This window comes from Miniopterus schreibersii, assembly GCF_964146895.1.
Source record: "Miniopterus schreibersii genome assembly, chromosome: 10".
Lineage (NCBI taxonomy): Eukaryota > Metazoa > Chordata > Mammalia > Chiroptera > Miniopteridae > Miniopterus > Miniopterus schreibersii.
Genome location: NC_138110.1, coordinates 22,828,842 through 22,841,719, shown reverse-complemented (window position 1 = coordinate 22,841,719; position 12,878 = coordinate 22,828,842). Strand labels below are relative to the sequence as shown.

At 46.9% G+C, this 12,878-nt stretch overlaps 1 protein-coding gene across 1 annotated transcript in view; it reads left to right on the top strand.

Moving 5' to 3' along the window:
* ARK2C (arkadia (RNF111) C-terminal like ring finger ubiquitin ligase 2C) overlaps positions 1-11,675 on the top strand; it is an 89,789-nt gene extending 78,114 nt beyond the window's left edge. Inside the window, exons 6-8 of the mRNA XM_081150179.1 lie at positions 53-148; positions 4,747-4,853; positions 5,360-11,675. Coding sequence (XP_081006305.1) covers positions 53-148; positions 4,747-4,853; positions 5,360-5,477 — 321 coding nt within the window. The 3' untranslated portion in view covers positions 5,478-11,675. The remainder of the gene's footprint in view (positions 1-52; positions 149-4,746; positions 4,854-5,359) is intronic.
* Positions 11,676-12,878: the final 1,203 nt, after the last annotated feature.

Sequence of the window (12,878 nt, the reverse complement as noted above, 5' to 3'; positions counted from 1 at the left end):
GTACACGTGCCTTTGCAGACGAGTGCACACGTCCACATTTTTCTCTTTGCAGGAGCTTCTGCAGCTCGAGGACAGGCTGGGAAATGTGACTCGGGGAGCTGTACAGAACACCATTGAAAGGTTCACCTTCCCCCACAAGTACAAGAAGGTGAGTCAGCCAGTAGGCCAGCCTGCATAGTAGGGCTGAGGGTGGGAGGAGGGGGGCAGAGGTTATCTAGTTGACCTTGGCCTGGTTGTTCACAGAGGGCACAGTCCAAAATCTAGACGCCTTTGTTCTGGTTAGATGCTCTGAAGCTGCGATACCGTCCCGGGATCTTCCCCTTTGCCTCTGTCAGGTGTGACCAGGAGGGGAGATGGTGGCCTCTCATCAGTAGGGAAGGGGATGGGTATGTGTGCACATGTGGACTTGTGAGTGGGTATATTGGGAAGGTGCACAGGGAAATGAATGTTAGTATCTGAGTGGCTGAGCAAGGAAGCACCTGCACTGAAGGCTAAGACTTGCCTTAGAAAAGAATTCCAACTCTAGTCTCATATGTAGACGAATGGGCAACTGAGGCTTCAGAGCAACATTTCCAGTTCTCACTGAGCATCAGGATCATATGGGGGAGCTTTTAAAGCAACAGATTCACAGGCTTTATCCTAAGCCTACAGAGGTGGACTTCCCAGAGTTATCACCAGGAATGTGAGGTAGGATTAGAGGTCAGGAATCTGAGTGAAAAATTTTAAAAATTAAATTAAAAAAAACTGGAAGCAACTAAGATGTCCCTCAATAAGTGAATGGATAAACAAACTGTGGTATATCCATACAATGGAATATCCCATGTAAAAAAGAAATGAGCTATTAAGCCATGAAAAGACACAAAGGAACCTGAAATGCATATTACTTAGCGAAAGAAGCCATCCTGAAAATGCTGCATACTGTATGATTTCAAAGGCAAAACTAGAGACAATAAAAAGATCAGTTATTTCCAGAGGCTTCAAGAGAGGGAGGGAAGAATGAATAGGTAATTCACAGGGGACTTTTATGACAGTGAAACTATTTGGTATGATACTTTAATGGTGGATACATGACAATATGCATTTGTCAAAATCCATAAGGCTGTTTAACACAAAAAGTAAACCCTAATGTAAACAAGCAGACTTCAGTTAATAATAGTGTATCACCATTGGTTCATCAGTTGCAACAAATGCATCACACTAATGAGAGATGTCAATAATAAGGCAAATTGTGTTGAGAGGCAGAGGGAAATGGGAACACTGTATTTTCTACTCAACTTTTATGTAAACTAAAACTGCTCTAAAAATAAAGTCTGATATGAAAACAAACGAATAAATAATTTTTTAAAATTTAAGAATTAAAGGTTTGACAAGTACTAAGAAACTTAGAGCAGAAACATACTCATTGTGGTCAAGCCAGGGCCCATCTTCACCTCCTCACGAGGCCCTAGGATACAGGGTTTGTGAACTTAGGTATTGGAACCAGACAGTTTTGAATTTCAGTTTTACTACTATCTCAGTCAGTTTGAGCAGCTATAACAACATGCCATTGACTGGGTGACATTTAAGCCAAGATCAAGGCACTGGCAGATTTGGTTCTTGGCCAGGGCTCTCTTCCTGGCTTGCAGATGGCTGCCTTATTGCTTTATCCTCATATATGGAGAAAGGAAGCTCTGGTGTCTTTTTCTCCTCATATAAGGGCACTAATCCCATCATTGGGCTTCATTTTAGTGACTTGATCTAAACCTAATCACTTCCTAAAGACTCCCTCATAATATCATCACATAGGGGGTTAGGGATTTAACATCTGAATATTGTGGCGGAGGCAGGGGCAGACAGACATTCTGTCAATAACCACCACCTATAACTGTGTAACTCTGGGCAACTTAGTTGGCTTTTCTGGCCCCCTCCCCTGGCTTTTTGAATTTAAAGGGGGAATGATATGTTAGTAGCTACCATGTGGAGTGCTCTGAGGATTCAGTGGACAGTGCACTTACATAGCTCAGCACAGTGCCACGTAAGTGGTAAGTGCTCAGCAATGGTGAACTGCTCTCCCCTGGATGGGAAGCTCACTTGTTCTAAGCCTATGTGGTCAACATCAAAGACCATGAATCTTGGTCTGTGTACCTCCTTGTAGAAGCACTGACTTTAGCCATAAGTGATTTCAACCAACATTTGAGTATCTACTATGTGTCAGACATGGATAGTGTGCTAAAAGAGGAAATGATCATTCTCTGGAGAGAGAGCTTCAGGTTATTGGAAAAGAACATGGAAGGGAATGAGGCATGTTCAGGAGCCTGGAGCAGCTTCTGACCAGGGTGTGCTTGCTCCTGCCAGGGCCACACACTCCACCTGCCTTCACTGCAAGAGGCCCTGAGAAGACAGAAAAGAACACATACAAAGGATGAAAAGGAAAAATGGACTGAATCAATGAGATAAAGAGTTGAGTTAAAAATTTATGAGAATAAAGGGAGAATTATGGGAATAAAAATATTATAAAAAAGCAATAAGAATAATTTAAAAATGAGAAATGATAAAGTTTAAGACCCACATGAAATGTAAAAATAAACTTTAAAAATTTAAACTGAGAGTAAAATCATATAAAACAAAAAACGGTATTTTAAAATAGTAAGGATATAAAAATGAAAAATACAGAAAAATATATAATTAAATAAAAAATATATAAAGAGTAAGAATTGGGAAAAGATATGAAAACAATATAAAACTGAAATCAGTAACATCAAAGTGAAAAGGAATGTTAATGAAAATGAGAAATAAGGGCAACAGAGATAAAATAAATATTAAATTCATTAAATTCTGAAAAAAAGTTAGTTAAAATAAAACTTGCATAGATAATGAAAAGACAAAAACCAGAAAACCTAAAAGATTAAAACAGAGTTTTGAAAAGAGAATGGTTTAAAGAAATATAGGTTAGATGTGGTAAAACAAGGTATAAATAATAAGTTAAAATTATTAACTATGAAAAGGAAATCATAAAACAATTGTGGAAAAAACAATAGAAAATAAGCAAATAGTTGGTTGAGTCTTAATGGTATCCTTTATTGAACTTCTCTTTTTTCTCAGGACTGATTAAAATGAGGCCACTCCTCCAGCAAACACAAATAGGCTCTCAGGCAGGCAGGTCATCATGACTCCATTCATCCTCAAAAGCCATGACAATTATATGGGACTCAGAATGTAATTCTGATTTTCTGGATTCTCGATAAGAGGGAAATTATTGCAACCACCTGGTGGGGTTTGCAGTGGGGTATAGGGCACAGGGAGGCTTAGAGCAGAAGGCATGGGCATTCTTATATGTTCCAGTGAGGTTATAGTATTCTCCAGAAAAATCAGACTAGGAAACTCCAGAGCTTAGGACCAGGGACAAGGGACCAGAGTGGTTCTATCTAGGCCTGGCCCCAAGGTCATAGTCATTCTCTGGGTGTCTTCATTTTGGGACTCTCCAGATTTTTCTCTCTGCAAAATGACCTCTAAGTCTGCTTATTCCTGGAGAGGGGACCGAAGGGCTAGTTTTCTTCCCATGGGTATTATCAGACTGTTTCACAGCACAGCATGGAGATGGGAACATAAAAGGTAGGCATACTTTTTAATATATTTTTTAAACATTCACTGATTATATTCCTTCCTCCCCAGAATTAAGCATCAGTGATGTACCTGTACTTGGCCAAGGGTGGGGTGATACCTAAAGAAGAGTGAGCTATGGTCCGTGCCATTGAAGAACTTGAAACTTCCCACATAGTCGTTAACTATTTTGAAATAATTATCATAGAATTTAAAACAGAATAATTAAAGTCAAAGTATAAACAGAGTGCCTACATGACTAATCTCATGTTGGAACTAGTGCCTATCTTAAAAGAACTTTTTGGATAGGAAGAGATATCCAACAATATAAAATAACTGTGGTACAAATTACAGATGTTAATACCAGGTTGAGGATTTTTTTCTTTATCTAGTAATGGATGAAAAATGAATAGATATTCATAACTGGAAGGAAGAAAGGAAAGAAAGAAAGAAGGAAGGGCCTGACTGTTGTGGTGCAGTGGTTGAACGTTGACCCATGAACCAGGAGGTCATGGTTTGATTCCAGGTCAGGGCACATGCCCGGGTTGTGGGCTCAATCCCCCGTAGGGGGCGTGCAGGAGGCAGCCGATCAATGACTCTCTCAATAATGTTTCTATCTCTCTTTTCCTCTCCCTTCCTCTCTCTGAAATCAATAAAAATATTTAAAGAAAAAAAAAAGAAAGAAGGAAGGAAGGAAACATGGATGAATGAGTGAAGCCTGGAGGCAGGGATCTAGGTTGGAAAGGGTGTAAGGATGAGTGGACAGAATAAGGGGAACAGAAAAGGTAAAGTTGTTTATGCACAGCCATTGTTTGCCAAGGATTAATTCATTGGCACTCAATTCCTTTCCAAACTCTATGCTCCTAGGACAGTATAAAGTTTATGCCTGGGGCATGAATTGACTGGAACAACAATAATAAAGTTCACTTGGCTTTTAACCCTCTGAATTCTGCAGCAAGGAGGAGGGGTTGGAGATTAGGCAGGGAGAAGGGTCTGGGAAGAGCATAGAGAAGTCTGGATATTACTTAGGCGCTAAAAAGAGACTGTCTCACTGGAGGAGGGGGGTGGGGGAAGAGGCTGCAAGGGAGGGGGAAGACTGGATGAAAGACAGTGACCACCAGGTGAGTCTGCTCCAGCTAACAAATGCTCCTCCTTTGCTTCTCATAGAGAAGACCCCAGGATGGCAAGGGCAAGAAGGAAGAGGGGGAGGAGTCAGACACAGATGAGAAATGCACAATTTGTCTGTCTATGCTGGAAGATGGAGAAGATGTGAGGTAGGAAGCTGGCCTCTTGGATTCCCTCTCCCTTCCCTCGTGGGTATTGGTGACCAGTCATGTGCTGTGTGTTGGGGTAAGGCTTGCTTGTGTGTGTGTGTGTGTGCGCGCGCGCACCAAGTGTGCCACAGTGGGCTTTGTGGTTGTTCTAGGAAGGTGGGGTGTGGAACGTTCTAGATGTGTGGTGCCTGTGGATGATACTAAGTTTAAGAGAACAGCCTGATACTTGGCCTGGATGGGTCTAAGACAGTCATGGCTTTGTCTCAGGCTGAACTGAGGGCTTCGTGCAGAAGGAGGAGTTTGGGGCTCTCCTTCCTGCTGTGACTTCCCATCCCAGCCACAGCCTCACTCCATGATAGAACTCCCAAGACCCTCTATGGCCCGACCCCTAGTAGTCCTGGGTGTGAGTCTCCTGGCCCCTTGAGTAGCCATTATCCCTCAGCTTCTGGCCCAGCCCTGGGCCCCTTCCCCTCAGCCATTCCTCTGATTCGCCCCCTCTCTTCCAGGCGCCTACCATGTATGCATCTTTTTCACCAACTGTGTGTGGACCAGTGGCTCGCCATGAGCAAGAAATGCCCCATCTGCCGGGTGGACATTGAGACACAATTGGGAGCTGACAGCTGAGGAAGGAATCAGCCAGTGGACACCCCATTTTCCTTCACCAGGTCCCTCCACGGCCATAGCCCTTGCAGCCAAACTTTGCCTTCTGAGCCATTTGACGTAGAGGAAAAGCCTGCAGGCACATTTTGTGGAGAGAAGAGTTGGTGGTATCAGTGTCTGAGGGAAGGAAGGGTTGGGGAGGACCTACCCATCCACAGTGGTGACTGTCCCTATCTGCCTCGCTGCGCGGGAGGGAGGGAGCTGGCCGTGCCCGGAGCAGGGGTGGGAAGGGGGGGCCCACGCTGCTGAGAATCTAGCCGTGATCCTGAAGGCCTAGCTGACAGACCGGCCCCTCAATCCTGTCCTTTGAAGGATTGTATATATACCTCTCGGCCACGTAGAAACCATGTAGGGGTCTCTAGCTATTTCTGTGGATGGCAGCCAGAGCATGTTAGCTTAAGAAAAATGTTGTGTGTGGTGCTCTAGTCATCTTGTGGTGGACATGTCGCTATTACCGAATTCGCACCAAATATTTCTCATTGAGTTTCTTGTTTTGGTGCCTGACCGAACCAACCAACGACAGCCCAAATCTTCCCGTCTTTATGAGAGAAAAGGGAAAAGGAATCAAAAGTGAAAAAAGAAAAAGCCAAATCCTGTTTACGATGAAAAAAAAAGATACTTTTTTCCACCCAGGTTGGGAGGTGGGGCGGGGGGGTGTCTTTGTTTTGGTTTCCGTTTTGGTTTTTCCCTTTGCTTTGGTTTTTCTCATGTTTACAATGCACGGAGCATGGAAGGGGGAGTCTGAGAGAGGGTAGGACTAGGGAAGGAGCAGATGGGGTCTTAGATGGGCCTCTGAGGGTCTCCGGCAGGGTTGGGAAGGTAGAGTTTGAGTAGGTAAGAGAATTCTGTCTTGAGAGAGGGATCCCCAGTTCCAGAGCCCATCTACTTAGCTCCAGCCATCCCCCCAGTTCCACACTGAACCAGGGAGGGGCTAGCCTTCAACTAAAATTGTCACAGATTCCTCAGAGCCAGGATGCCCCTGCTCAAGCCAACTTCTTCCTTTCGGCCTGCTCATGCCCTGTCACAAAGAAGCAATTTGGCCACTGCCTCCCTATGCAAAATAAATAAATAAATAAATAAATAAATAAATAACCAGATGATGAAGGTAAGTTAGCATAGGTGATGGATGTTTGGTCTTGGCCAAAATGCTCTCAGCTAACACTGAGGGCTGAGGTCAAATCCTGTGGACCTTGAAGAAGACTTGAGCTTCCTTAGGGATGACTCAAATCTTGATGAAGTCCCTTGGAGATGGCCCTGGCCATGAGATCCTGTTGGCTGGGTTTGGGAGGCACTGTGTCCCTAGCCTCTGGCTCTTTCTCTGACTCTTTGATAACCTTGGGCAAGTCCCTTTCTTTCTCTGTGCCTCAGTTTCCTTCTCCTTAGAGTGGGGAGAAACAACAGTGTTTCTCCATTTCCACTTCCTCTACCTCACCCAGCTGTTGTGAGGATTAATACTATCAGCCCAACACATTTATGCTTTCTCCTGGGAACCTCCTTAGGATTTAGGGATGGGGGTGGTAGGAGAGACAGACCTGGAAGTTCCAGGTGACACCACACAGTGTGTCTTTCTGCACTACCCCGCCGTTTTTCTGAACCTCAAAGAGAGCAGAGAGATGGGAGAACAGAGGGATAGATATAGGAAAACCTACCAAATTCCACCAAAACCACCAACCCCAACCCAACTTTCTTTATCTATAGGCAGAAAACACCAGCTCAGCTGGAATTCTGCTCTCTTCCTTTACCCCTCCCCTCTTCCTCTCCTTCATTTGCACTACCTTCAAAGCCCCCCGCCCCCAGTCGCAATACCCTTATATCAATAAGAAAAGACTAGGGGGGCCAGGATATTTATCACATATATGAAGAAATTCTGTAAGATTAGGAAATTGGAGGTCTGCACTGCTGCTACAAAGGGTAAAACCAGAACCAATGGGTAAAAATGACTGGGAGGCAGATTTTGGCTTGAGGTGGAACCTTCTAGCACAATTGGAGCTGTCAGGTGGAGGGATGGCTGCTCTGGACACCTGCAGGCAGATAGTGGGGGAGGTGCTTCTGGTGGGAGGGCTGCACAAGGATCTTAGACTAAAGCAATCTTTCCTGAGTGCCTGCCAGTTCAGGTGCTGGGACAGGCAATAGCAAAGAAGACAATATCCCCGCCTGAGGAAATTACACTGTAGCCAAGGAGCTGAGACACAAAGATTAGTGCAAAATGGTGAATAGTCTAATTCAGGGTTGATGGCAATGAACATGACCTTGTCCCCTTCAGTGATTCCAGTGTGTGAACAGTGTCTCTAGGGCTAAAGGCTGGAGACCCACCAGTGTGGAAAGTACTTCTGAGTCAGGATTTTGGGGAAAAGCTGGTTACTAGTTGTCCCGGAGAGTTGGGAATTCTTACCCTGCTTTGACCCACAGGCAGCCAGGGTGGTCTAGGGAAGGTCACCCCCCTCAGTCTTGGGCTCCTGTTCTCTCTAAGGCCAGCTTGTAAGGCTAGCAGGTAGAGTCAGTGGGGAGGCCAGATGGGACAAGAGCGGGCGTCCTAGGCTCCAGTGTTTGTTGGCTCTTCACTGACAAGGTGGGTAGTGCTAGAAACCTGCCTTCATATCTACAGGCCTCGGTTTCCTCAGCTGCAACAGAGGAGGTTGGATTGGATGCTTGCTAAATTTCCTTCCAACACTCACATTCTCTGATCCTCCCTGACATCAACACATCATTCAAGTCATTAGAGCTGTGTGCCAACTGAGCTATTGAAATGACTTGCTGTGGGCACCAATATCTGTTTTAGAGGCTGAGAGTGGGATGTCGTCTCCTCTTCCTCCCAATTACCTGCAGGCTCCCTGAGTGCCCCAGGCTAACTTTAGGCACTGACTGGGGTGGGTGGGGACCACCTGGAGGGAAGAGGTCCTCCGCTGGCTTTGGAGGTTGAGCCTAAAGCCTCCTTCCCCTCCCCATCTCTTTGGGGCCCTCTTACCCTGCAGGTGGGCACAGGAGGTGACCTGGACCCAGGCACCTCCCAGCTCCTTCAACGGGGCAGCTGTCCAGCTGAGAAGAGAGGACAGGGGGTCTGTGCTTCTGCTCCCTCACGGCCCCCTCCCCCATTGTCTGGGAGCCCGGCAAGAGTGGAGAAGAGGCAGGCTCAGGCCTCAGCATCTCACACCCACCACCTCCAGGAGAGGAGACCCCCGGCCTCCTCCTTCTGCTCAACTCAAGGGACTCAGACCCCTTCTTGACTGAGACGCATGAGTGCCTTCTGGGGCGAGAGCTGCCCCAGGATCAAGTTGGGCCTCCTCGCCACAGCGCAGTCCTGGCCGCAGGGGTCCACTGAGGACACCAATCACGAAACCAACGCCACAAGCCCGGCCTGCAAGGGCAGAGTGCGGGGGCACCGGGCTTCTCCACTCGCCCGGATCCCCTTGGGCCCTGTAGCCCTTGCCCACCACCTGTGGCAGGACTCTAGCTCCTCTTCTGCAAATGTTCCCAGCCTCCGTGCAAGTATTCTTAACTCTTTACGCCTAATGAACAAGCACAGTTTTTTCAATGGTGAAGAAAAAGCACCAGATTTTTTTTTTTTTCCTGAAGAAATCCCCCAAGCCCCCCGCCAGCCGGCGGGACACACACTCCCCGCGTGGGGCTGTAGCAACGTCTGTCAGGTCCCCCCCTTGTGTTTCATCTCCTGCGCGCGTAGAGCAAATGCTAGAGCGATTTCAGCTGATAGAAAAACAAAAATGAAAAAAAAAAAACCACAAAAAACAAAAAACATGGCACGTTGCTAGTTTACAGGGTTTTGTGAGTTTAAATGCCTTATATTTAACAATCATAATTTATGACTAACTTGTAGATATCGTGGGTTCTTATTTAATTATTTTTATAGTTGTTTTGCATTTTTAATTATAATTTATTTATTTAGAAAGGATACTAATTTTTTTTATTACTCCTATTACCTCATTTTGGCGTTGTTTCTGGGAGTGGAATGCTTTGCATGCATTGGTACGATGACAACTACGAATACAAAAAAAAATTTAAATAAAATTCTGCGAACTTTATTTTGTCCAAACTATCAGGGTGTGTGATTGCAAGCTGTCCTACTGTGGTGCTGGCCTCTTTGGATACATTCCATACGAAATGCAAACCTTTGATTCTGTATGCTGTGATCTAGTGAAAAACTCCAATATAGTGACTGTATTTAGCACATATATGAATATAATTTGCACTCGTCAGCAGACTGGGGTAATCCTTTCACTTGCTACCCCTGCCCCCCTCACCCCCTATCATTAACCTGTTTTTCCTTCTTCCCTCGCCCTTCCCACAACCTCAGCCCACCTTGCCTCCATCCTCTGACCGTCTGGGGGCACTGGAGGTCACTCTCTCCACCTGGGCTCCAAATCTCTCTGGTTCTACACTGTTTCCTTTGGACATGACCAGCAGGAACCTGATTTATTAGAAGGATCCCTGGACTGGGGATTAGGAGGCTCTGGTTTTCAGACCAGCTCTATTGCCAACTTCCCTGTGACCTTGAGCAAGTCACTTGGCTTCCCTGAGTCCCAGTTTTCTGGGCTGGGAAGGGGGAGGTGAGCTGGGGGGCCTTTAGGGTCCCTCAGACTCAGAGATACTATGATATAGATCTCATGGGAGACCACCATGCTGTTCTATCTCACCCTCTCTGTAGAGAAGAAAGGAAGGAAGGAGAGGAAAGAAAAGAGGAGAGAAGAGAGTACACTGAGAATGTATCCAGTGGATCTGCTCAAAGGAGGCATCCGGAGGGCTTTTGTCCTTTTATATGCAGCAGCCTGGGGGTGACAGGGAGGCAGGACAGGTAGATTCATCCCTGGACATGGGACATGTACTTTCACAAGGTTTGTCGGTCCCTTGAGAGTGAGCTGAGATCCACGTCTTGTTAGTTATGGAGATGGGGTGAGCTCCAAGCGGTAGTGTTTGGAATTGGCACCCCATTTTATCATCTCTTGGAGGCTTTGTTGCTGAGGTATCACCCTTGACAGATTGGGATACAGGTTTTAGACTCGTGGTTTCTCCTCCCTAGTGTCGCCTCTTTCACTCTCTGCCATTGCTCCATGGGGCTGTGGGCAGGGGCTGCTGTGGAGGATGGGGGTGGGGACTCCAGTCTCACTGCCCCAAGGAGGAGTGCCAGGGAGGGTTTGGGGAAGTAGTGGCTTCAAGGCCTGGCGCAGCTGTGAGCTCAGATGCCTTTGAGCTGAAAGGAGAGAGAGGAGGTCCATGGCCCCAGAAGAAGCCTCTGAGCGGGCTCGGACCCTGGCTGGCCCAGAGTGGGAGGATCACTCCTGTGCTCTCTGCATGTCTGCCTCTTCCCTCTTCTCCTCCTTCCCCTTCCTTCCAGCCCATCTTTTCCTTTTGCCTCTTGACATCACTGCCTTGCCTGGTGGAGAAGTCCACCTTGCACATGAGGCCCCCTGGGATGGTGCTGATGGGGGAGGAAGTAGACGCCCAATCCGCCGCACTGCCTGGCCAGGCTTGGAGAAGTGGCTGGGCCGTGCATGGTTCCTAAGCCCCAACTTGGCTCCGGCTGGACTATGGGTCTCGTTCCCTGGGCTTCCTGCCTGCTGCCTGCCCAGCTTCCCTTTCTGCCTCCGCCCTGGAGCCTTGCTCTGCTTCTCTTGGAGACGGCCTGCGGAGTCGCCCAGGGGGCGCGTGACCACCACACTGCTGGGCCTGGCAGACACTGCCCTCCTGGCAAGGCTCCTGGGCAGACATGCCTTATGCTGCTCTGCAGGGTCAAAGTGGGAAGGGGCCCCTTGCCCTGGCTGGCCTGTGCCCCCACCCCTCCTCACCCCAGCTGCCCCCTGCCCCAGCCCCACCCCTGGCCTTGGCTGCAGCTCATTTCTCAGCTGTGGAGCCAGCGGCACCAGGCCCTCCAGGGGGTAATTTGGTTGCCCCTGGTAAGTGAAAGGATTATCTTCAGTGTTGATTGTCCTTTTTGTAATCCTCCTGCTGTTCTGTTCTGTTGTGCTGTGCAACATTTTGCTACATAGACTATTTTATAGCAGAAAGCTAGAAGAATATTTATTATGAATATTAAAGCAATAGTGCATCAATGAAAAGGCGGAGACATTAGGAATTGTGTAAATGCTTAGATTCACTTTTGGTGGATTTTTTGTACTTTATTTATAACTAATAAAAATGAACTGCATTGCTAACTACACCTCATTCGTGCAGGGTGCTTATTTCTGTGCAGACCCGGGCGTGTCCGGAGAAAGCCTCTCCAGACTCTGTCTGTCCAAACCTCATCCTCCCTCCCCGTCTTTCATCTGCTTCCCTTCTCATTCCTTCCCCTCCCCTCCTCCAAAGAGTCTGTCCTATGCTGTGAACCAAACCTCTAATTAACCTGCTTCCTAAACTTTATGTCCCTGAAAGGGAAAATTTCCCATTCTTAGTCAATCTTCAAACGTTACCCTGTGTTTTGACCTGGAGGGCGCCTCGGCTTCCCTGCAGGGGAGCAGGCCTGTGCTTTGTGGCCGTTGGCATGGGTTTCTCATTCCTTTGTAAGAGCGCACCTCGCACACTCAGCAGCGTCTAGAGCCTGTTCTAGGTGTGTGTGGGTCAGTGAACCGAAAGATGGCTTGCTCTCATAGACTGCAAACAGAACCCATATTAATGAACTACTTATAAAAGTAACAGGCTTCACTTTTAGAGCAGTTTTAGGGTTACAGAAAATGAGCAGGAAGTTCAGAGTTCCTATATATTCTCTCACCACAAGCCCTCAAGTTTCTTCTATTAGTCGCATCTTGCCTCAGTGTGTACATGGTTACAACTGATGAGCCAAAATCCATACATTATTATTAACTAAAGTCCATAGTTTACATTAGGTTAATGAATATTTAAATCTCCAGTTTTTGTTCAAGTGAGATGATCCTGAATGCTGTCTGTCACTTTCCACATATTTCCAACTATGTCTCTTGATCCATGAATCAGGGCTCGCTAGTCCTGGCCCTACCGCTAACCAGCATGTGGATGTGGGAAAGACACAGCCCTTCCCTGGGTTTCTGATGGCAAACATGTGGACAGTAGACTAGGCTCCTTCCAGTTCGGGTCTTTATTTATAGACCCCACCCCCCATTATCCTTGGGTTCCCATAGGAGGAAAGGCCTGAGCTATTTTGGGGGCTGGTGAAGTGGTTCTTTCCATGGATTTTGTCCTGCCCCCTACGTGGACAAATGTAGCCTTCCTAATCCCCACTTTCCTATTGCAGTGCCCAGAAGGAAAGGGACTTCTCAGAAAATATGCAGGCTCATCCTCTGTGTAGTTGGTGACCGTGTAGACTGTCACCATGAAGACCCCCAGGAAGTTAGGGAGGAACAGAGTCTGTCTGTGTTAGTCAGGGCTCCCCAGGGAAACAGA